Source organism: Camelina sativa, chromosome 5, assembly GCF_030686135.1.
Source record: "Camelina sativa cultivar CO46 ecotype springtype chromosome 5, ASM3068613v1".
In the NCBI taxonomy this organism is placed as follows: Eukaryota; Viridiplantae; Streptophyta; class Magnoliopsida; order Brassicales; family Brassicaceae; genus Camelina; species Camelina sativa.
The window spans coordinates 17,138,722-17,164,945 of NC_141884.1; the positions used below are offsets into that span (position 1 = coordinate 17,138,722).

The window sequence follows — 26,224 nt, forward strand, 5'->3', positions numbered from 1 at the left end:
TAGGGTGTATTCGATCGCGGACGGGCAGGTGGAAGCGAGCACTTCACAGCAGATCACTGGTAAGTTAAATACTCACCTTAGTGAATTTCTTGCATGAATATTGTGTGTGTGTGTGTGCGTGTGTTTGTTTGTGTGTGGGTAGGTTTTTAGCAAGTAGAATTGTGTAGGGACTTTACTCATGGGCGGCGTGAAACTCATGTGATGTTTGAACCCGGGGCTACGCATTGTTTTGTGAGTCCGGATATGATTGGGAAAGGTGGTTTTCGGAAGGAACCCGGAGATCATTTTGGTTTAGTACAGGCAGTGGGCGGTCAAGTGATGTTTACGTACGGAGTGGTGCGTAACATCTCTGTCATGGTATGCGGTATGGATATGCCGGCAGACTTAGTCATATGTCGAGTAATGGCACACGACGTGATATTGGGCATGGACTGGCTAAGCAAGCACCGAGCTCACTTGGACTGCTATCACGGGCGAGTATTGTTTGAAACTGGTAGTATATCAGGGCATCAGGCCATTGCCGGGGAACTTGTTAGTCTCGGCGACGCAGGCCAAACAGTTGATCAGTAATGGGTGTGAAGCTAACTTGGCTTCGATCATGATAGAGGAAGCAGGTACGGGTGCAGAACTATCAGAGATACCAGTGGTACGGGAGTTTGGGAGCGTATTCGAACCCTTGTCCGGGTTACCACCATCACGGTCAGATCCGTTCACTATTGAGTTAGAACCTGGTACGGCTCCGATATCGAAAGCTCCGTATCGTATGGCACCGGCGGAAATGGCCGAGTTAAAGAAGCAACTAGGAGAGTTGATGGAGAAGGGATTTGTGAGACCGAGTAGCTCACCATGGGGTGCGCCGGTACTCTTTGTAAAGAAGAAGGACGGTACCTTTCGACTTTGCATCGACTACCGAGGATTGAATAAGGTTACGGTGAAGAACCGGTATCCTTTACCGAGGATCGACGAGTTGTTAGATCAACTTCGAGGAGCCACATATTTCTCGAAGATTGATTTGGCTTCGGGATATCACCAAATCCCTATAGAGGAGTCCGACATTTCGGAAGACAGCCTTTAGGACAAGGTACGGCCATTACGAGTTTGTGGTCATGCCGTTTGGGTTAACCAACGCCCCAGCAGCATTCATGAAGCTCATGAACAATGTTTTCCGAGAGTACCTGGACGAGTTTGTGATTGTGTTCACAGACGACATTTTGGTTTACTCGAAGAGCAAAGATGAGCATGCAGCGCATTTGAGGAAAGTATTAGAAAGGCTAAAGGAGCATAAGCTTTTCGCCAAACTGAGCAAGTGCAGCTTTTGGAAGCGAGCGATCGGTTTCTTAGGACACGTAGTTTCGGACAAGGGAGTGTCCGTAGATAAGGAAAAGATTCGGTCCATAGCAGAATGGCCTAGACCGCGAAACGCCTTGGAAATCAGAAGCTTCCTAGGTCAGGTCGGATACTATCGACGATTTGTAAAAGGTTTCGCAAGTATGGCACAACCGCTGACCAAGCTAACGGGGAAGGACGTACCGTATGTATGGTCGGCTGAATGTGAAAAGAGTTTCTCGAAACTTAAGGACATGCTAACTAGTACACCGGTGTTGGCACTACCGGAACCGGATGAGCCGTATGTAGTGTACACGGACACGCCTGGTCGAGGATTGGGATGTGTACTTATGCAGAACGGGAAGGTGATAGCTTATGCTTCTAGACAATTGAGGAAGCATGAAGCGAATTACCCAACCCATGATTTGGAGATGGCGGCTGTAGTATTTGCACTAAAGATTTGGAGGTCCTACTTGTATGGTGGTAAGGTGCAAATATACACGGATCATAAGAGCTTACAATACATCTTTACTCAGTCGGAACTGAACCTACGGCAGCGAAGATGGATGGAGTTAGTCGCGGACTACGACCTGGAGATCAGTTACCATCCGGATAAAGCCAACTTAGTAGCGGACGCCTTGAGTAGGAGAGGGTTGGCTATCAGTGCTGAGAAAGAAGTTGAGAACTTAGTTGGTATGATCAAAACCTTGCGGTTGAATGCATTGACAGAACAGTTGGAGCCATTAGGCCTTGGGGCCGCAAACCAAGCAGACTTGCTAACGAGGGTACAGTTAGCACAGGAGAAATATGCAGAGCTTATATGGTTGTCCAAGGTGGATGGAACCGAGTATGAGACAGCGAATAACGGTACCATTTTGGTTAAGGGACGAGTGTGCGTTTCTACGGATAAGGATCTACGTACCGAAATCCTTAGGGAGGCGCATCAGTCTCAGTTAGCAATCCATCCTGGATCCACCAAAATGTACCAAGACTTGAAGAGGTATTATCATGTGTTGGGCATGAAGAGAGATGTGGCAGAATGAGTCGCAGCTTGTCCAACATGTCAGAGAGTTAAGGCAGAAAATCAGGTCCCGGGCGGTTTGTTACAAAATTTACTGATACCCGAGTGGAAATGGGACATGATAACCATGGATTTTGTCACGAGCTTGCCGCCGTGCGATAAGAAGGACGTCATATGGGTAGTCGTGGACCGACTGACCAAATCGGCACACTTCTTGGCCATCAACAAAAAGGACGGGGCCGAGAAATTGGCCGAGGTGTACGTACAAGAGATAGTAAGACTGCATGGTGTTCCAGCGAGCATAGTATCGGATAGAGACTCGAAGTTTACTTCGGGGATATGGAAGGCCTTACAAAAGCGTTTTGGGACGCGTATGGATATGAGTACGGCCAACCATGCACAAACGGACAGGCAGTCCGAGCGTACCATACGGACGCTCGAGGATCTTTTGCGAGCAAGTGTCTTGGATTGGGGAGATAACTGGGTAAGGCATCTGCCGTTAGCAGAATTTTCCTACAACAATAGCTTCCACGCTAGTATAGGCATGTCACTGTACGAGGCTTTATACGGTCGACTTTGCAGAACACCCTTGTGCTGGACACAAGTAGGGGAGCGGAGTGTGTATGGTCGAGACTTTGTGGACGAGACCACCGAGAAGATTAAGATCTTGAAGCTAAAAATGAAAGAAGCCCAAGGTAGACAGAAAAGTTATGCGGATAAGCGCCAAAGAGAGTTGGAGTTTCAAGTTGGAGATATTGTTTATCTCTAAACGGTGACTTATAAAGGTAAGGATCGGGTAGCACTGAACACTAAGTTGACACCTAGATACATGGGACCGTACCGAATCCTGGAAAGGATTGGTCCGATGGCCTACAAGTTGGAGTTACCTCCGGCTATGTCAGCTTTTCATCCGGTGTTTCACGTGTCGATCTTAAGGAACTACATCACGGGACGGGAGAATGTGATCTCCGAACCCCCACCCGACCTCCAGGTAAATATGACCATCATCGGTTGGCCAGTTCGGATAACTGGTACGAAGATGAGAGGTCCGCATAAGAAGAAGAAGACGAAGCTAATACAAGTCGTATGGGATTGTGAAGGGATAGAGGAGACGACTTGGGAACCGGAGGAAGTTATGAAAGTGAACTTCAAGAAGTGGTTCGATAAGAGAGAGATTCCTCTTAAGGAAAGCAAAGATTCGAGGACGAATCAGTCCTAAGTAGGGGAGAAATGTAACGACCCGGAACCTCGATAACGGAATTACCAAGAGTTGCCGAGGAATCAGTGCCGAGAGTGCCGAGAAATCAGTGCCAAGAGTGCCGAGAAATCAGTGCCGAGAGTGCCAAGAAATCAGTGCCGAGAGAGCCGAGAAATCAGTGCCGAGAGTGCCGAAAAAGACCGAGAAACGGTACCGAGAAAGACCGAGAGTCAGTATCGAGAGTTACCGAGAACTAAAGCCGAGAGATACCGATACTTAGTGTCGAGGAATACCGGTAACCAGTGCCGAGGAATGCTGATACTTGGTATCGAGGATTTGCCGAGAGTTGCCGATACTTGGTATCGAGGATTACCGAGAGTTGCCGATACTTGGTATCGGGGATGGACGATAAAATGCGGTAGCCAGCGACGATAGAGTCCGACGTTAGAACCCGATAAGTTATGGGAATTGGGTATGGAAATGGAGAGTCCGAGACTACCGAAGTAGTGAACAGACGTTTGAATTGAAGAAATGGAATCCCAAGTTTACAGTGGTCAGATCATTCAGGCTTGTAAGTTTCTGGATTAAAATTGGGGATCTTCGGTTCAGAAGAAATGGGTCTGTAAATTGTCGAAGAAAGTGGTGAGAGGTTTTGGTACTTAGTCCGAGAGACAGTCCGTGTAAAATAGGAATGAAAGTCCTAGTGATAGTGATAGTGATAGTGATAGTGATAGTATAGTGATAGTGATAGTGAAGTGATAGTGATAGTGAAGTGAACTATCCGTAAATGGTTGCATCGGCGATCGATGGACCGGGCCGATGGGCCGATAGAGGGCTAAAAGGAGTTGATATCTCGCGGAGATTTAAGCCGACTCACGGGTAAGGAAACCCGAGAGAAATGGAATCTCGCGGTAATGGAAAGGTGATCGGATAAGGATAGATGCGAGAATTATGGGAAGTTATGGGCGGTGAGACTTATCATTCTAAGGTAACTTAGGGCGGTTCGTGGATCCTATATAAGGGATAAAAACCCTTAGGAATTTCCCTAGTTTTGCATAAGAATCCGAGAGCCGCCGCAAGAGAGAAAGAGGAGAGTTTCCATCGAGCTTAAACCGAGAGAGATCCTAAAGTCCAGAGTCGAGAAGAACGGTAAGTGTTCTTCCACCTTGATCCGTCGATGGTTATGGAATATATCTCGGATACTAATGGTATCGATCTGTCCGTGTAGAAGCGGGGATCAGATCCGAGCATAGAAACCGAGAGATCAACACCTTAGGTCGATACCGAAGGTGAGTGCGTGACTGTGGCTGAGTTCCATGGTTGATTCTCTTGACCCGTTGTTTATTTAGTCTTGTTGATTGCTTGTCTTTATGGTTATGGTTTCTATTGCAATATGAATGATGGTTGGTCTAAGCGATTTAGGCGACTATCCATGGTATTTGATTGAATTGCGTGACTTGGTTTGAATATACCCTGTGTTAGTTTGAGATCGTTGAACTGAGCCTAGTGAGACGGGATGACCGCTCCACTAAGTAAACTTTGTTTGCTTACGCCTCCTTTTATGGACGCAGGAAAAGATAGGTCCGATGATCGGGACTTTAATGGCTGACCAGCTCGTCTGACGAAGGCAAGGGAGGAAGGAGGATGGTGACTTTGGGTAGAAATAATCATGGCATTATTTTTATTAGTTTTCGTTATTCCTCATGCATGAGACAGTTGTTATTTCGCTTGAATTGAACCACTTTTATTTAATGAATTCGCAAGTTTTAAGTGATATTACCCGTTATTCATATTCGGTGATGTACTTGTTAAAATATTGCATAGAATTTGTCGGCCCTAGAAAATTTTTTATCGGCCTGTTTTGGTCCGAGTATGGGTTTTTAGGGTCGGGGTCTTACAAGTCCCTCATGGCGCAGTTCCTCGACGGCGTACAAGACTGAATCGCGCAAAAGGTTGAATGACAGCCTTACCAAGGTTTCGAAGAACTACCGCACCTAGCGGCACAAATTGAAGCTCAAATCAAGAAGAAGGTCACCGCTACAAGTCGCACCAGAACTCAAAGAGTGCCTAACTGGTCGCCAAACGCCTCAACCTCCAATCGGCCACAAGATAGGTCGAAAACGGCCAATGTTGACTCGAGGTTTAAATCTAAGGAGCCGACCAATGACAACCGACAGATCCATAAAGGACAAGCAACGACGTTCGAAGCCGGGACATTATTTGTTACAAGTGCCAAGGCCGAGGCCATTATGCACGAGAGTGTCCGAACGATCACAACATGATCATTACTGAGTCCGAAGAGCTCGAGTCCGAAGGAGAGGCAGCCGAAAAGAACGATCAAGCCGATGCGAAACTAGAGGAGGCCGTAGCTGAACCGGAGGTCGGAGAACTCCTGATGATCAGACGTATTCTCAACGTCAACGTGGATACCAACGACGCAAACCAGCGTGACAACATTTTTCACATGTGTTGCACGGTAAGATGGAAGGTGTGTGGCTTGATCATTGATGGGGCTCTTGCACGAATGTTGCAAGCTCTTATATGGTCAAGAAACTTTATCTGCCCACCACATGCCACCCCCGATCCTATAAACTCAAGTGGTTAGATGATAAGACCGTGATCAAAGTAAAGGACCAAGTCCTTGTCTCATTCAGTGTCGGCCCATATAAGGATCAAGTCCTATGCGACATAATATCGATGCAAGCTAGCCATCTTTTATTACGGAGGCCTTGGCAGTTTGATAAGGGAACCTAGCATTTCGGCCGCACGAACCAGTATACGTTTGTACACGATAACAAACATATCAGTTTAAAGCCTTTGACGCCAATACAAGTTCGCGAAATGCAATCTAAACTTCTAAGGATTCAGACCCTAAAATGAACTTTCTAATTCAATCTAGTGATGTTAGAAGGTCCTTTAAGGACTCCAACCAAGTCTTATTGATGGGTTTTAGAGATTTGTTGGTTGAAGGGCTCGAAGGTTCGATGGACGCACTACCGGACGTTATCCGAGACGTTCTTCGATGTTTTGCGGACGTGTTCCCGGACGAGCTTCCCGAAGGATGACCACCGATCTGTAGCATCAAACATTAGATCGATCTAGTTCCTGGAGCCCAATTACCGAACCGTCCTGCGTACCGAGCCAACCCCGAAGAAGCCAAGGAGTTAGAGCGACAAGTGACCAAACTCATGTCCCAAGGCTATGTTCGAGAGAGCCTCAGTCCGTGTGCCGTTCCTGTCCTACTTGTACCGAAGAAAGATGGAACCTGGCGTATGTGCGTCGATTGTCGGGCCGTGAACAACATCACGATCAAATACTGGCACCCTATACCGAGGCTAGACGACATGATAGACGAGTTGAGCGGTTCGAGCATTTTCTGAAAGATCGACCTCAAAAGCGGGTACCACCAAGTGAGAATGAAGGAAGGGGACAAATGGAAAGCCGCATTCAAAACAAAGCAAGGTTTGTACAAATGGTTGGTAATGCCATTCGGTTTATATAATGCAACTTCTACCTTCATGCGATTGATGAACCATGTTTTGAGAGCTTATATAAACAAGTTTTTTGTGGTTTATTTTGATGATATTCTTGTTTATATTTCCTGCCTATCTGATCATGTCATGCATCTCGAATATGTTTTAAACACTCTCCGTGAAGAGCAATTGTACGCTAACTTGAAAAAGTGTGTTTTTGCTGCTAATGAACTAGTCTTCCTAGGTTCTATTGTTAGTGAACAGGGACTCGAGGTGGACGGAGAGAAGATTCGAGCCATCAAGGAGTGGCCCACGCCTACCAGTGTTTCACACGTCCAATCCTTTCACGGTCTCGCCAGTTTCTACCGCCGGTTCGTGAAAGACTTTAGTACGATCGCGGCGCCACTTACCGCGGTGATCAAGAAGAACCAGGAGTTCAAATGGGAGGAGGACCAAGAACGAGCATTCAAGGAGCTTAAACGGCGTCTCACTCAAGGTCCCCTACTCGTCTTACCCGACTTCAACAAAACTTTTGATGTAGAGTGTGACGCGTCCGACGTAGGCATTGGAACGGTTCTCACACAAGGAGGCAAACCGATGGCCTATTTCAGCGAGAAGCTCAGCGGCACCACCCTCAACTATCCTACATACGATAAGGAGCTCTACGCTTTAGTTCGTGCCATGGAGATCTGGCAGCACTATCTTTTGGCCCGAAAGTTTGTGATTCACACGGATCACGAGATCTTGAAATATTTGTGCAGCCAGACCAATCTCAAGAGGAGACACGCTAAATGGCTGGAGTTCATTAAGTCATTCCCCTATGTGATCAAGTACAAGAAGGGCAAAGAAAACATCGTCGCCGATGCTGTGTCACGAAGACACACCCTGATCACCACCATGGAGGCTAAAGTGTTGGGGTTCGAGAGCATCAAAGAAGCATATGCTAATGACGCCGAGTTTGGAGATTGTTTCAAGAATCACGGCAAGGGCGTATTCACAGAGTTCTATGTTTATGATGGCTATCTCTTCTGGGGCCGACGTCTTTGCATTCCCACCGGCTCTATTCAACTACCCACCCGCACGGCCTGTACACACCACTGCTGGTGTTGACTGGACCTTGGATCGACCTATCGATGGATTTTATCCTTGGTTTGCCACCATTACACAAGAATGACAGTTTGATCGTCGTGGTAGATCGGTTCTCCAAGATGGGACATTTCATTCCGTGTAACAAGAACCACGACACAGTGCAATTGGCCAACCTGTTCTTCCGTCAAGTGGTCCGACTCTATGGTTTACCACGGACCATTACTTCTGATCGTGACCCGAAGTTCCTTGGCCATTTCTAGCGGACCTTATTGAAGAAGCTTGGCACCAAACTGCTGTACTCCACCACCGCACACCCGCAAACTGACGGCCAGACCAAAGTCGTGAACCAATCTATTGGAGCCTTACTTCGAAAAGCGATCGCAATCAACAAAGGAACATGGCTAGAGTGCGTCCCACTCATCGAGTTCGCATACAATCAAGCCGTTCACTCAGCCACCAAGAAATCGCTGTTCGAGGTCGCTTACGGATTTAAACCTCTTACACCGATGGATCTTTTACCATTACCATCGGACGAGGTCGAGAGTCAAGACGGAGCCGCAAGAGCTGAACTGGTCAAGAAGCTTCATGAGGAGGTTCGAGCGAACATCGAGAGAAAGACCGAACAATACGCACGTTTCTTGAACCGCAGACGCAAACCTATGCTTTTCAAGCAGGGAGATTGGGTTTGGTTGCACCTAAACCCGGAGCGGTTCGCACAAAAGAGGAAGGACAAGCTTAGCCCGCGTGGTGACCCTTCCGAGTCATCGAGAAGATCAACGACAACGCCTACCGCCTTGAACTGCCAGGTTAGTATAATACCTTGACCTCATTCAACGTTACTGATCTTGTTCCGTTTGACGCAGGTGATGACGAAGAAGTTTTGGGGACAAAACCTTTTCAAGGGGGAGGGAATGATGTGAGTACGGGACCGGACACGCGACCACGAATGCTCGTACCGGACAAGGACCCCTAGGATGCCTCCGAGACACTTGCATCACCCGCGGGACAACAACCGGCCAACGTACCGAGGATCACTCCAGGAGCCACTACGCGATCAAAGAGCTCGTCAAAGCCCGCAAGACAGAAGATAACCCGGTTCGTGCAAGCCTTTGTTCAAGGAGATGACCCAGCCAAGGCAGTGCAAGTGGAGACCGTTCGCACGGCCTTCATCCTTACCCAAGGATGAAGGCGACCAAGTCGTTAGGATCATGACTCGTACTCTTTTTCCTTACTCTGGGTTTTTCCCACGAGGTTTACCAGAGAAATTTTTAATGAGGCGACGAGTCCTAACGCAAACCTCCGCGTTTTGAAGCCAATGACGTGGTTCCCGCATCAAAGCCTAAGACGTGTTATCTTTTACTTAAAGCTTTGCGTTTTGAAGCTTTGCGTTTTGAACTTAAAGCTTTGCGTTTTGAACTTTTACTTAAAGCTTTGCGTTTTGAACTTTCTTTTGTAACGTTAAGTAGTGTGACGTGTGTGGTTCTGTTTAAACCACTTAGAAGGGCGACGTGTTATCCATCAAAGGAGACACGTCAAGGGCAAACGTGTGCGGACCATAGCGAGTCAGCATGTCCCTAGTCTCCTCTAAACCCTCACACTATTTAAACCCTCTCTTACTTTTCCAAAGAGCGAATCTTTGTTTCTTGTCTCACTTCTCTCTTTAGACCTAGTCTGGGAATAAGTATCCAGAAACCCTAAACGATCTCGAACCGGGTTCGCCATCTTCTAGTCCGACCGTATCGCGAGTAGAGCCAACACTCGTGTGTCGTCTTTCAATCCATCCTCGCTTCCATTCCTCCTAGTAGAACCATCATTTGGTTTGCTAGCCGCTTCCCAACGTCGACGGCCGATCCGTACCACTACCGCAACGGACCGTTCGTACAACCGACGACATGACTATTGTCGATCGCGCGTTCCACTCGCTTGTTTTCCACCAAAACTCGTTTCAACCGTTTGTTTATCCTCTATAACCATTCTACAAAGTTTGGCCCGAGGAAAGTTGTCTCCAGCCTAAGCGACCCGAAGACGATATTTTCTGTCCGTACCGCGTGACGGCCGGTGCTCGCATCAGGTTCGGTCATGAATGTTTGGCTGATGTGCCAGGACTGTGTGGCCGGTGGTGCTAGAGTCCCGGGAAGGGAAGCTGCAGTAGGTATGAGCTGGCAAGGGCATGGTTGCCAGGTACATAAGATTCACGAGAAGCCTTCATGGCAGGATAAACTAATCGTTACAACGCAGGTGGATGGAGTTCATTGGAGATGGACAGGGTTGCGAGATTCAAGGTTTTGGTAGGCTTGCTGGGGGAAAACCAGTCAAGTGGGTTGAGTTGGTGGCTTGCAAAGCATCTGACGGGGAGAATTAGAATATGCAAACGTATGGTACTTGTTTGTTTGTTTACGCTGGTATTGATGATTTTCTGTGGAGGATTGCCAAGTAAAAAAGCCATTTTTGGAATAAGCTATCTTGTGGAAGTTTCCCTAAGAGGCAGGTTACAAGAGATTCTTGGACGAACAAGAAGGTTGATATTCAGGTGGCGGTGAGTTGATGTCGGCATACTTAGTTAGTTGTCTAGTAGAGCTGGAGACGCAGCTAGAGGATCAACTGAGCAGGAGATTCATTCGTCTTATCACTTCACTGTGGGTGCGTCGGTGTGGTTGTCAAGTAGAAAGACGAGGTGTGGGTTTACGAGATCGTGGTGATGCCTTTTTAGGTTGACTAACACGCCAGCAGCGTTTATGAGGTTGATGAACAGTGTATTTCAGGAGTTTCTGGACGTGTCTGTCATCATCTTCATCGACGACATCCTGGTCTATTCTAAGAGTCCAGAGGAGCATGAAGTGCATTTGAGGGTAATTCTGGAAAGCTGCGGGAATAGAAGTTGTTTGCTAAGTTGAGCAATTGTAGTTTATGGCAGCGGGAGATAGGATTTCTGAGTCACACTGTTTATGCTGAGGGAGTTTCTGTATATATCCGGAGAAGATTTAGGCTATCAAAGATTGGGCTAGGCCGTAGAATGCCATAGAGATTAGGAGCTTTCTTGGGTTGGCAGGTTATTACAAGAGAGTTGTGCTGGGTTTTGTAAGCAAGGCACGTCCGATGACTAAGTTGATAGGGGAGGATGTTCCTTTTGTTTGGTCACAGGAGTGAGTGGAGGGTTTTGCAAGCCTGAAGGAGATGTTGACTACTACGCCAGTGTTTGCTTTGCCTGAGCAGGAGTTGGAGTCTCTGGTAGGATAGATCAATGCTTTGAGGCTATGTGTTGTGTCTCAGGAACCGTTGGGTTTGGAGGTGGTTGATAGAGCAGACCTGCTGAGTAGGGTGCGGTTGGCTCAGGAGAAGGATTTGGGGCTGGTGAATGCCTCAAAGGACGTGGATTAAGAGTATCAGGTCTCAGATAATGGAACTATCGTGGTGCTCGATTGGGTTTGTGTGCCCAAGGATGAAGAGTTGAGGCAGAAGATCCTGAGAGAGGCTCATGTGAGCAAGTTTTCTATTCATCCATGAGCGACTAAGATGTACCGTGATCTCAAGAGGTACTATCACTGGGTCGGGATGAAGAAGGATGTAGCTAGTTGGATTGCGAGGTGCGTTGTGTGTCAGCTAGTGAAGGCTGAGCATCAGGTTCCTGGCAGGTTACTGAAGAGTCTACCCATTCATGAGTGGAAGTGGGATATGATCACAATGGATTTCGTGGTAGGATTGCCAGTGTCTCGGACTTTTGATGCTATTTGGGTCATTGTAGACCGGTTAACTAAGTCAGCACATTTTCTGGCCATTAAGAAGACTGATGGAGCAGCCGTCTTGGCTAAGGAGTATGTGAGAGAGATAGTCTGATTGCATGGGGTGCCAGCGAGTATCGTGCCTGACAGGGATTCTAGGTTCACGTCGGTATTCTGGAAGGTATTTCAGGCAGAGATGGGCACTAAGGTGCATATGAGTACAACTTATCATGCCCAGACAAATGGACAGTCAGAGAGGACGATCCAGACGCTGGAGGATTTGCTGAGGATGTGTGTGTTGGATTGGGGTGGCCTTTAGGCAGATCACCTGAACATGGTAAAGTTTGCTTAAAACAACAGTTATCAGGCGAGTATTAAGATGGCTCCTTATGAGGCGTTATGCTGGACTCAGGTGGGGGAGAGGAGCATGTTCGGGGCGGATTTTGTTCAGGAGACCTCAGAGAAGATTCGGGTTCTCAAGCTAAACATGAAGGAAGCTCAAAATCGGCAGAGGAGTTATGCTGATAGGAGGAGGAGAGATCTTGAGTTTCAGGTAGGAGACAGAGTGTATCTCAAGATGGCCATGTTGCAGGGTCCGAACAGGTCATTGACAGAGACTAAGTTGAGTCTGAGGTTTATGTGTCCGTTCAGAGTGATTGAGTGGGTGGGACCGGTAGCATATAGGCTGGAGTTTCCTGAGGATATGCGTGCGTTCCACAAGGTGTTTCATATGTCGATGTTGCGGAAGAGTCTCTGTGAGGATGATCGGCTGTTGGCTAAGATCTTGAGCCTAACATGACTTTGGGGCGAGACCAGTGGGGGTTCTCGGGAGGAGGATCAAGGAACTTCGGAAGAAGAAGAAGATTCCTTTGAAGAGAGTCCTTAGGACTATGATGGTTTGAAGGAAAGTTTCCTGAAATAGAAGTTTCTAAAAGTGGAAAGTTTCCAAAAAAGGGGAAAGTTCTAAAAATCGAAAGTTTTATGGGAGTTAGAATTTGTCCATTTTTAGTGGTTGTGAGCCTTGGAGGAGCTTGTGTGGCCTTCGTGGAGGATTTTAGAGTCATTGTGCCCGTGTGTGGTGGTCTTTTGAGACATTGTGTGGCCTTCGTGGCAGACTTTTGAGTCCTCGTGCCCGTGTGTGGCGGTCTTTTGAGACATTGTGGGGGTTTTTGTGGCGGACTTTTGAGTCATTTTGCCCGTGTGTGGCAGTCTTTTGGGACATTGTGTGGCCTTTGTGGCGGGCTGTTTAGCCAGTTGAGTGGCCTTTGTGGCGGGCTGTTTAGCCAGATGTGTGGCCTTTGTGGCGGGCTGTTTAGCCAGATGTGTGGCCTTTGTGTCGGCCTGTTTAGCCAGATGTGTGGCCTTTGTGGTGGGCTGCTTAGCCAATTGTGTGGCCTTTGTGGCGGGCTGTTTAGCCAGATGTGCCTGTTGAGGCGATCCTTCGGGATGTATGGTCTTTCCAGTTGAGTGGCCTTTGTGGCGGGCTGTTTAGCCAGATGTGTGGCCTTTGTGTCGGCTTGTTTAGCCAGATGTGTTGCCTTTGTGGTGGGCTGTTTAGCCAATTGTGTGGCCTTTGTGGCGGGCTGTTTAGCCAGATGTGCCTGTTGAGGCAATCCTTCGGGATGTATGGTCTTTGTGACGGTCCTTCGGGACGAGTGGCCTTGGTGGCGGTCCTTTTGAGGACATTTGTTTGGCCTTTGTGGCGGTCCTGTTTTGGACATTTGTTTGGCCATGGTGGCGGTCCTGTTTAGGACATTTGTTTGGCTTTGGTGGCGGTCCTGTTTAGGACATTTGTTTGGCCTTCGTGGCGGCCCTTGTGGCATTTTTATGATCCTTGTGTGGTCATGAGGTATTCCAGTGAGGGGATATGTTGTTGGTAGGACATTGTAATGTTTTACACGAGCCACGGGAAGGAAACCTGGATAGGGACAGGACTCAAACATGTTCAGAATTGTTTTGTCGCGACTCTTGGGGGACTTTGGTTCTCCTAGTACTACCATATGCTGAGACTTTGTGGCTTGGGAGTATGGTTGGTATATCGACTTCCTTTTATATAGCATGCGGGCTTATGCCCGATGAGAAGCCAACATTATGGCATGCATGCTTAGGCCTGATGAGGAGCCAACAAAAACTCAAGGTCGAGACCTATGAGTAAAGGAAAGTCCAAAAGTCGAGAGCAAATAATGCCTGGAGTGTGATTCTATCGCCTAGAGGTTACTTTACGTAGATCGGTCAGACGAGTGCGGGCCGTGGAGACGGTAGCACGGGAGTCCTTGGCTGATGGTTGTTCGAGATTCGAGGACGAATCTATGTTGGTGGGGGAGAATTGTAACATCCGCGAACCAAAATCCCGGTTTAGGGATTGCATCGGTCGATGCAAGGTTGGTTTTTCTGTGGATGAGTTAAGTTAAACACTGCGTTTTGGGTTAGGAAAACCCTTAACTCGAGTTTTGATCTCATTAGCCGTGTTTATCCGCTTTTGAGAGAAAAGTTTCCTAAGTGTTCTTGAGTGTTCTTGGTGATTTCTGGAGATTTGAGGCTGTTCATGTAGAGATTTGTAGATGGGATCGTTGTAGGAGCTGCAGATCAATTGGTGACAGCTTGTCTTGTGGGAAGGTTGTTAAAGGGTGAGGAATAGAGTTCGAGGAACGCTTGACGCACCAATAAGCTACTGGTGGATTTGGATATCCACAATGAGGGGTTAGGATCGATGCCCTGCAAGGCCAGCTTGGGGTTAGGACGGCTAGCAGTGGGCTAGCAGGATCCATGGACAGTTCATTGGGGCAGCTAGCGGTGAGCTAGTGGGGTTTGTGGGACATGTTGTCACATAAAAAATCAATTGGTGACAGTTTGTCCTGTTGGAAGGTTGTTAAAGGGTGAGGACCAGGGTTCGAGGAATGCCTGATGCACCAATAACCTAATGGTGGATTTGGATATCCACGGTGAGGTGTTAGGATCAATTCCCTGCAAAGCCAGCTTGGGACCCGTTGGGACCGCTAGCGGAGGGCTAGCATGGTCCACGGATGGTCCGTTGGGACAGCTAGCGGTGGGCTAGTGGAGTCCACGGGATGGGTTGTCACAGCTTCAGATGGTAGGGAGATTATTTTCACGAGGTATCAAACTGGATCTATCAATCATGCAGCTTATTGCATTGTTCCTTGGTAATTAGTATATCAAAAGACTGGGGCAGTTTTAAAACCTGTGAGCTATAAGAAATATCCAGAAGATGGAGAATCACATGAATATAGTTCAATGATGTGGGCTATTCGAAACAAATATTCAGTGACAAATTCTTCTTGTGTATATGGCAAAGACGTGGAGATCATAATTAATCTTATTGATTTTTTATTTTCTTTAGAAAATGGCTTACACACACGAAGCATATGGTGGAATCTTTTATTCACAAAAACACAATTGTGGTGTTATCATCACGTGAGAAAACATGGGAAGGAAGAAAAATGTTTCGGTTGTTATTTGCTGTGCGAAAGGAGTATCATGGGGGAGTCTTGTGTCTGGGTTTTTCCGTCGATGATGTGCAAATCGTGTGGGTGCTTGGTATCCACTTACGACCATCGCCATTTGCATTGGTTAACATGTCCAAGATTCAAGGAAGCCTTGGTTCTTGTGGTGTTTCCTTACTCAAGAACAGTTTATAGATCTCTGCAACAAGTTCTGTAGTACTCTGTTTTCTTTTATCGATAGTGAGGAAAATAATTGTTCTGATGATTCTTATGCAGAAGAGAGAGAGATAATTGTAGTTGAAGTGATTGAGTATTCAAAATCTTTTGTGTTTTTTCATCATGGTGGATTGCCAGAAGAAGATTACCATGTATTCTACATGAGAACTACAAAAGAGAAAAACATGTCTCTGGTCTCAAAGAAAGAGTGTACGAGTTGGGAAATTTTAGAAGAAATCCCAATAAGAGCCACATCCTTTTGCCAAGTTACTTATGAAGATCTAAAATGACATCACCGCCAGTTACCTGATCGTTTTCAGCGCAACATGCCTTTCGTGTTTGATGTCATTGAGATCGTAAATATTAGTAACATCAATACGTTTGATTTTTGGTCTGCATTACAACGTTGGGCTGTTGGTTTTGGGTGTTTTGTACTTCATTTGAAATATATCATGGAGCTTGTCTACAATGGTAGCAAAGTATCAACGGTCTCTTGGGATCGTATGGTGTTTGTATTTGCTCATCGTGATTTGTCAATTGAGTTTCGCAGTGAAGTTTCTCAGTAGAGAATTGAATGTGTGGATAGTTCCCAATGGGTTTTTTCCTATACATGCACGACAACTATGTGTAGGCACACCGTTACTTGCAAACCAAGCAAGGTGTTCTATGTCGTTTTAATTTGGGAAAAGTTGCCACAACCTGATTTTCAACATGCGAATAGCACGTTCCCACTTGGTACCAACTCTGTTTCTCCACCGCTATCATTCACTTGACACCAATTATGTTTCTCCACCGCTAACAACATATCACCTGGAGCTGTTTTTACTCTTTTGGGTGCTTGTTCTAAATGTACGACATTATGAACCAACTATGGTTCTACATCAACAACATTTTAGCAAGCTTCGGCGGAATAAGAAACGCCATGAAATTCTTACGCGAAAATATTATGAACTGGTCGACAAAGGTACTTTAAACGATTTCAGATTCGGATCGAATCTTTCTAATCCGGAGGGACTGATGCAGCGCATCTCTAAGCAAACGTGACGGTCATCACGTTTGAGCTCATTCATTATTTAGGTTTTGTTTCTTGTGGGCTTAATGTATATTTGGGCTTGTATTTGTTTGCTTCTTCTTTCCGTTAGGGTTTTAATCATCTTCCTCTTATTTAAAGAGATGTGACTCATTATTGTAAAGTTAATTATTGATTATTGAATAAAGAAGTTTTACCAGAGCTTTGTGTAAAGCTTAGAGAGGAGGACTCTCAACCCTAAGAGCTTGTGTTCAAGCACTACAAGGAGGACTTGCAAAACCACGTCGATATCGTTCATGATCTTGGCTCTATCCTTATTGTTTATTCGTCAAGTTACGATGTTCTAAGTAAGATGCGTTCGTGAATTCGAGTTCTCCCGGAGATATTGCGTTCTCGTCCGTTAATTAAGCTTCCGCTCTCTATCAAATACAATGGCATATAGTTGTAAATAATAAATCTAAATAAGGCTAAATAGTTAAATGTGTGTCGAGCTCTCTGGCGGCGACACATCAGTATTTTTAAGAGTGTTTTTCTATTAATATATAGGGGATAAGAATCTATATTAATATTTTTGAAGTACATTTTGTGTTATGCCTTTTTAGTTTTGTTTATTTAAAAAGTTATTTACAACATTAACCCCTAAAAAATTTCCAAAACTAACATTACCCTAGATTTTGTTTCCTAAATATTTTACATTTCATTTCAACTAAAAAAATAAAAGTAATCAAATATGGAAATAGAAACTATCATATATTTAACCACACATTATGTTGTGTTTTGAAGATATTCTATATCTGAATCCTTCGCAAACAATGAAAACAACAATTTGATTCTCATTTTGTTTTCCAATACCTGTGAGCTTTGATTCTTAACGTAAGAAAAACTTCGATTGATATTTATTTAAATATTATAATTAACATATATAAACTTAATAAAAGTTTTAATTATTAAGAAAATGTAAAATTAAAAAAGTCTAAAATACTATATAATATGGTTATATAGTAGATGAATTATAAAGAGAACATGTTGTAATTAATAAAATATTATTAAATTTGTGTTAACACGGGTTAAATCCTCATTTAATTATTTATCAACACTACTAATATTATAATATTTGACATAAAATCAAGTTGATTATATAAAATAATTAAATCATTAGAAAATTGTGACTTAATCACAGCGTAAAATTAATGATTATGTATTGAGATCCCTTATGTTTTGTTATAATAATTAAAAATAAAAAATAGAATCTCAAACACTAAACAAAACAAACTAAATATAACAAATAAATGGTCATGAAGTGTATTGCGGGTTAAAAAAAATAATATAAATATTTAGTCGTATAATAACTGGAAATTTTAGTTATTATTCTATTTATAAAGTATATAATATTTAACAAATAAATATAACATAAAATATATATTATAATAAAAATCATATGTCCGTGGTATACTGCAGGTTAAAATCTAGTTCTATTATTATAACTGAACCCTCTATTCCGTAAAAGAAAAAAGAAGAAAAGAATAAGGTAAAATAGCTATGGAATTACTGTCGCTAATTTTGCTGCCCAAACATATTCACTTTTGTTGTTAATGCAGTAGCCAATTTAGCAACTGTAACCCGTGGTAAAGGTTTTGTTTAATTAGTCAGCTATCAATTTTTTTGAACATGTGACGACAGCTTTTATACGCTAATGTGGCTGTTCTGAAGAGAGCAATTCCAAAATAGGAGTAATGATATCAGTGACCAACAATTAACTCCGCATGGCCACGTATATATATTGTTTTTAGCTACGACATTTAGTCCACAAATGTATCTTTCATCGTAATTTGATTTTAACCAGATATTTATGATTATGCAAAACAGAAAAATACATAGCTAAATCTATGGTTTTTGAAGCGGTTTTTTAAAAATAAAATATTATTGTTCAACAAGAAGAAATAAAAGCTTACAACAAAAATAAAATTTATTGTGAAAAACAAAAAAAAGTATAGTGGTCAAAACTTGAGGATCGTGGCTTTACGAGAGAACTCTTGCAAATCAAGAGCTTACATTATACTAAAATATTTTTTTACAGTGATTTTTTAACAAGTTATTTTTAGGAAAATCGGCAGATATAATCCAAAAAAAAATTTAATTAACTGGCTAACTATTTTAATCATAACTTTCTCATATTCTGTATATTTTTTATAATAATGATAATTCTATCCCTAGTACATAATTAACAGTTGTTAATACATTCTCTCTCACCCTCTATTCACATGCATCCTCATTTCTATTATATATATGTAAATATATTTTCTCTTTTTTTTTTCTTTTTTTTCTTTATCCTTTAATTTTCTTATTATATATATTTCTTTTTATCCGTTTATAGTTTGTAATAAAATTTATTCATTTTGAGATTTCACTCTCACTCAAATGTTTGGGTTCTCTATGTTGTATCCTTTAGGGTATAATGTTTTTTATTAAACAAATATTCAACTCGACAAATTATATTTCATGTCTTATATTTCTAATAAAAGACTTGTTTCATACTTTTCATTTCATTTTATACTATTATATTTATGGATCTATTTAAACTGAAATGTTGTAAACGATTTATATGTTGTTTTCTTAGCGTTTAATCTGGTTGTTGGGATTGAAAATATTATATCTTTAAAGATATAGCATTTTTTATTCAATATGTGTTTGAGTCAAATGTTTGGGTTCTCTATGTTTTATCCCTTATGGTATATAGTTTTTTTATTAAACAAATATTCAGCTCAGCATATTAGTTTTTATATGACTTGTTTTATACTTTTCATTTCATTTTATATTATTTTATTTATGTGTTCTGTTTAAACTGGAATATCGTATTTACAAATATTTTTTGTTTCATTATTTCTTTTTTAATTTATTTAGATTTCTAAAAATATACTATAAAAGTATAATATAAAATTATATTCATCCAGATTCTATATAGTAATATTTGTATCTAACTATCAACACTATTTAGTATTTACTATTATAATATTTGTTTACATCAGATTTTAGACATAAAATGCTACATGTCATATTAATATAAGCACAAACCTACAGCAGTAGCTGCTACACACCATACTCAACATTTTCTTCCACACAGCTCGTTCATACTTACCCTATTTTGGTAATCTTACAATGGCGTTGACCATTTTCTTAATTTCATACATTAGTGTGCTATATTCTTCTTTAACTTTTTTTTTATTTGGTTATCTCCCAAAATCGCCATTATTTTTATTCATGACAATTTATTTTGAAATGCTTTTGTAGTTACCGATACTTCTAAATTTTTAAGAATAGTCTTAATTATCCAGACAAAAAAAAACAACTTTTGGCAAAATAAAAAAAATTTGAAATGTGGATATCAAACATGCACGTCGTCACTCCCGTAAGCCCCTCACATGTGTAGCAGTATATCGTGTTTACTCTATATATGCGTTACAAGGTTTCAATGAGTCACAATACACTGTTCCCTGCTCATTTTTTTTTGCAATTTTTATACTTATTTGGTTAGATAATTATAAGTCTTATCTTGGTCCATGGAGAGATCGTCCAAAGGGTTAAAAAAAGGTGCATGGACCCCCGAAGAAGATAGTCTTTTGAGGCAATGCATTGATAAGTATGGGGAAGGAAAATGGCATCAAGTTCCTCTACGTGCTGGTATATTATAATTTTTTAATATTATACATTATTTTATACATTTTTTTCTCTATAAAACTAACAAGTTGAAACGTAGAAATTCGTAAACACGTAAAACGTATTACACGCTTTATGCAACCATTTATTCATATCTTAGTGTAAAGCCGTGTATAAAGATGTCCTCTGAGACCGACGACATCTCTTGTTCTTGTATTACCGATAACCGTACGTTGAGTTTTGGCACCGTTGTGACTCATCTTGACGAAGAGTAGAAAAAACTAGGTCATTTGAGTTTTTAGGATTTTCACTCTAATACTACGCAGAAGTACTAGATATTCAATTGGCACGTTGGTTAACAACATGATAGATATTGTTTTTAATTATTGACGTTTGTCTTTCCGGAAATGAACAAAAATTTGAAAATTTGTGGGCGTATAACGTATCTTAGTGTTTAAGATTCTTCATGAAAAAAAGTAATCGCAGTAATAAGTATACTTAATAAGTTTTTTTTCTTTGTTATTTATAAACAAGTATGTACATGCTAAAATTGACCCTAAGTATTGGTTATCTAGGGTTAAACCGATGCAGGAAGAGCTGCAGATTAAGATGGGTGAACTACTTGAATCCCAATATCAACAGAGGAGAATTTACTTCTGACGAAATTGATCTTCTCCTTCGTCTTCATAAGCTTCTGGGAAACAGGTTTAAATAGTTTAGACACAAATTCAGATTATAGATTTACACAGTGTAATGATCAAACATTAGTAAGTCATATACAAATCATTCAAATGCATGCTTAGATGGTCATTGATTGCTGGTAGATTGCCTGGTCGGACCGCTAATGATGTCAAGAATTACTGGAACACCAATTTGGCTAAGAAGCTAGATTCGCGTTTTAGGAGCAAAATGAGAAATAGTGAAGGTACTTGCTCAGCTGCAACACCAGCCCAAAAACACACTGTTATAAGGCCTCGACCTCGATTCTTCTCCAACAACAATTGGTCCATCTCGGTTAATGATCTGTCCGAAGTTGGCATCGGCGAAGTTATCAGCACCAAATATGGTAGTATCACAAGTAACAAAGACGACGAGAAATGTGATTTTGTCAACAATCTAACTGATGGAGAGAGTATGTGGCGGAAGAGATTGCTTGAAGAGAACCAAGAGGAAGATGCAGTGGGTAATGTAGGTAATACAATTGACGAGGAGGGAGACAGTTCTTCGATTGATTCAATGTCTTCAACATTTGAGAAACTTGAGAGTCTGTTCAATATATAGATACAACTACGAGAGGTGGGTTAGGTTATGAATTTCTTAGTGATTGTCTTACGTTTTGATTTGAGAACATTTTCCTTTGGTAATATGCAGTTTACCTAACCAAATCATATGACTAATCTCTGACACTTACAATTGCTATGTGAAAAAATGGAAAAGAGAGGATGTATAAATTAGTTACAATTTAGTTATCAACATCTCAGCAAGTCAATTTAATTTTGTCTTCTAAACTATTTTAATTTTTCATTTTTTAAAAAGACAATGTATAAATTGATATTTCACATATTAATGTTACAAAAAAACAAAACAAATACAAGAGCATTTTGTGTCCACGAGATGCCCCTTTCACATGCATTTTGCAAATCTATTGATAAATGTAATGGATTTTTAATTCCAAATAAATTGATAATTTGAGATTTCTAACACAATTCTTTGAGATAATGGTTTTTTATGGCATCTTATACAAAACCTCACTCTAAAATTGGTAATATACCCTTGTATGACAACTCAATTTGTGTAAATGACGATGTTAACTGGCTCTATTCTTCATTTGAGCGACATATTTGCCCTTTCATATTTCCAATTTCTCTTTGTTTTAATCTTGTTGGATTTATATGGTTACTTATTATGGGTTGATTTATATGTATTTTGATTTTATATGTGCATGACTCATGAGTGTGACGTATGTATAGCGTTCCCCAACCTATACCTAGGAGCTTATAGCCTATGTCATATTTGTCTTAGGTGTTAGATCGATATATATATATATATATATATATATATATATATAGTTAAATTTAGCAGTTAAATAGAGAAGATTGTAACTTGCAATAAGAATTTCGGTTCAGTAAATATCAGATTGGATTCGTCGAATGTTATGAACAACAAATTTTAATATGATATAATATGAATGATTTGATATGCCTTTATTTGGTTCAAATTAGACTTGTAGTTAAATGTACTTTTGATTTTCCAACTTTTGATTTTTGTTTACTTTTTCTTATTTTAGTTAGTTTTAAATTTAGATTCATTTTTAGAAAAAGAGTGAATCCATATATACTTATTAAAATATACATCATATTTTAATACTTCATTATTTCCTCAATAAATAATGAAACATATTTTATTTTGAAATATTAAAGTTCTGTTGAAAAGAAATGTAGATAGTACTATCCAAATCATATCTTTATATATACCATTTATATAATCACATTTACATGATTAAATCTTATTCGTTAAAATACGTGAATGATTTAAATTTTAGAGTGTGAATGATTGCAGCGGTTGGAGCACGAATTATACCGCTTTTTATTTATCATTCAACGTACTTTGCAGTGGTGCAGTCTAAAGGAAACAGAAACAAAACCGCAATGGATTAACTGCAGACTACTTTTACATATAAATATAATTGAACCACAGTGGTTTGTTATCCACACTAAAAACAAAGCGATGTAATCTGCAGACGGATTTATCAGTCCCGACAATAGTTAACATTCAAACCCTTAACGTTCATTCAGCATTCAGTTTGGTTTTAGGGTTTTAAATTTTCTTTAGGTTTATTTTGCCCAAAAAGTTTTTAGGTTTATAAGTAGCAAAATATTATAATGTAAAAGTCAATGTTGATGATTTTGTAGGTGTAGCTTTTTTCGTAGTGAATATTTATCAAATATAGCTTTCATCCTACTACGGCTATGACTGGTAGAACTAATAATATCATTGAAAGTTTGTAGAAACTGTGAAAATTTGAAAGAAAATATCGTTGACAGTAAGTAGAAATAAAGAAAATGTCTCTTGGATGTGTCCAAAAATGAAAATCAAGAAAGAATGGAAGAAAGGGACATAAATTGGACTTTTGTATGCTGACTTAATAATATCACAATACAACCTTACTGCTTTGATGAGATCATGTCTTTTATGGGGTTATTGTCCAAATAGGCCTTTATTCCAAGAAAACTTTGAGATTAGGCTTTTCTATCCGTGCAATCGGTTTTAGGCATTTTTTGGTAAAGAAAAATGACGGTTGTACCCTTGGCTAATTAACGAGGAAGAGAGACAGCTCAACACCGTTCTCTTTCACCGATGCAACTTGTTCCGATGTCGAAGACTTTCAATCACCAGGATCTCCTTAAAGCATCAAAATGCCGATCAATACTTGAAGAACAAACTCTCTCTTCGATCTTAAAACAAAATTCTTCATCTAAACATCTCAAATCTGAACTGAAGATGCATCACCACTAAAACCTACAAACAAGAAAGCTCCATCACTCCAATTAGCTTTGGCAGAAGAGAAAACACATCAATCCCAATATCTGCATCTCTGACGATGTGAATATGTTATTATCTCTGACGTTGTGAATCCCTTATCGATCAAGCCATTGATGGTGATTTGGTTTTTAATATTAGGACTTTAATCGATTCATATTATTTGGAAATGTTAAGAGTTTCAAATTGCGAAAGTGGTCTATTGTTAGAATCTATGTTGCCTTATTATCATCACAACCAGCATAAAGAAGAGAAATACATTTAATCTTCATATATAAAACGTAAATTAACAAATCGTTTGGTTTTCATTGTCAGGCTTATATACCAAAACAAAAACTAGAAAAAACAAATCAAAATTACATACTCTATCTTTAGTCTCAGAAGACAACAATACAACAACTCTGAAAATCACATAGATGAATCAGTCCCTTAAGATGTCGACTCCTTCAAGAACTTCTTTGTCTTTACAACTGTTTAGTCGATGCCACCATCCATGTAAATGATTTGTTCAGGAAGATACTTAATACTGAGCAAACCCTGATACAAACATTTCATATAAGCTCAAAAATAGGAAGAATCATAAAGAAAGAAAGAAAGTCGTTGACTAAAGTATATGTACCTCGTGAGTGAAGAGTTCGGTGGGTAGTAGAAGCCATTTTACTTAATCGACCCTACAAGGGGAATGCAAAGAGGAAAACTAGTGTATTAAGGGAAACTAAGGACCGAATCAAACACACATGTATTAAGAAAAACTAAACCCTAAGGAACTACAACTGAGGGAACCCAAGTAGCCAATTAACTGCAGGACACTAAACCTTAAGAAACTACAACTGAGGGAACCCAAGAAGCCAATTAACCGCAGAACAGTAAACCCTAAGGAACTACAACTGAGGGAACCCAAGTAGCCAGTTAACCGCAGAACACCAAACCCTAAGGAACTACAACTGAGGGAACCCAAGTAGCTAGTTAACCGCAGAACACTAAACCCTAAGGAACTACAACTGAGGGAACCCAAGTAGCCAATTAACCGCAGGACACTACACCTTAAGGAACTACTATTGAGGGAACCCAAGTAGCCAATTAACCGCAGAACACTAAACCTAAGGAACTACAACTGAGGGAACCCAAGTAGCCAGTTAACCACATAACACTAAACTCTAAGGAAGTACAACTGAGGAAACCGAAACACCAAATGAAACACACATATTGTAAAGGACATGACTAACAACATGGTTACCAATGCATGAACGACTATTATTTCTTCATCAAAAAGATATGCAAAACCACTAGAAACAATAATGAAATCCACGAATAATGATTTTTAAAATGGAGATAAACATCCATGGATCATCTAAGGATGAGGCTGATTTATATAACTATCGTTGTTCTATTGTACTTATTTGATCTTTATTTCACTCTTGCAAGTAGAATATCGTAACAAGGAAAATATGATATAGCTTGAGCGATGATATTTTTTTCAAGAGAATATGCAAAAAATGGACCAACGGATTTGCTAAGAAAGAGAGTGAGGGATCATAATTTCAGGCTAAACCCCTACGATTTTGATTTCTTAGAATTGATTCTTGAGGTTACAAAATATCCAGAATCACAATGTTTATGTATTTACATAAAATCAATTATTGTATCTTCAACACCAGATTACTTATATTCCTTAATTCTCTCTTTTATAACACCATCCAAACTAACTACTCTCGGAACTTAGAAAACCATTTGATTTGTTTCTCTAGCAAAAATAAAAAATGAATAACTCAAGCAAAGAACAGAGTCCACATACCTTATACCTTACAAGGTCAGGCGATGCCAAGAAGCGAGAATGAGGATGAACCGTTGTTGGAAAATGGAAGAGATTTTGGACTTTTGTTACCTTTGAATTAGAGAGACATGAAGTGTAAGATTGCAGACCATATACAACTTGAAAGTTCGGAACTCTCTGTCTCTCCTTCCTTGTCAAACTCTAAATCCCAACTAAAAAGGAAAAATTAAAACCCTAGAAACTGAAACTTACTTCTCTATAGGCTTTTCTCTATTGGCATTCGTATAGAACTAATTCGTTTGGGTCGATTATTTATGTGTAGTCAAAGGGAGGAGATCAGAACATCGTCTTTAGGTTTGCTGACTAGAGAGAAAAGAACACAAACGACGAAGAAGAGAGACGATTAATTGTCTTAGATGAGAGGGGCAATATTGTCTTTTCAGTATCTTAGAAATGCCTAAATCTATAAGCACGGGAAGAAAGTCCTATCTCTACAATACCCATGAGAAAAAAGGCCGATCTCATAATTAACTCTGTCTTTTATGAGAAATTTATGAGATAAGCATTTAATCCCAAGAGTATTGTCTGATTCGGACTTTCTGTCCATGATTATAGATTTAGGCTTTCTAAATAAATGAAATAACCAAACTACCCCGCTCTCAAAAGCAAATCATGTTTCTCTCTCGCTTTGTCATCTCGTGTCTCCCTCATCCAACTTCTGAC

At 40.9% G+C, this 26,224-nt stretch overlaps 1 protein-coding gene, 1 long non-coding RNA gene and 1 pseudogene across 3 annotated transcripts; 2 read left to right on the plus strand and 1 right to left on the minus strand.

Annotated features, from left to right (window-relative positions):
• The first annotated feature begins 3,176 nt into the window (after positions 1-3,176).
• Positions 3,177-3,566, plus strand: LOC147943857 (uncharacterized). Its single transcript, XM_087512394.1, has one exon. It carries the CDS (start codon positions 3,177-3,179, stop codon positions 3,564-3,566), a length of 390 nt encoding a protein of 129 aa, XP_087368520.1.
• A 16,524-nt stretch (positions 3,567-20,090) lies between these two features.
• LOC104789561 (transcription factor MYB114 pseudogene) lies at positions 20,091-21,468 on the plus strand (annotated as a pseudogene).
• A 2,504-nt stretch (positions 21,469-23,972) lies between these two features.
• Positions 23,973-25,887, minus strand: LOC147943858 (uncharacterized). 2 transcript variants are annotated; one of them, XR_015558527.1, is made up of 3 exons: positions 25,523-25,887; positions 24,347-24,398; positions 23,973-24,264 (listed from the first exon to the last, which is right to left on the minus strand). It is a non-coding gene; the product is annotated as an uncharacterized LOC147943858 (long non-coding RNA). The 2 variants fall into 2 exon arrangements; XR_015558526.1 differs by lacking the exon at positions 24,347-24,398.
• Positions 25,888-26,224: the final 337 nt, after the last annotated feature.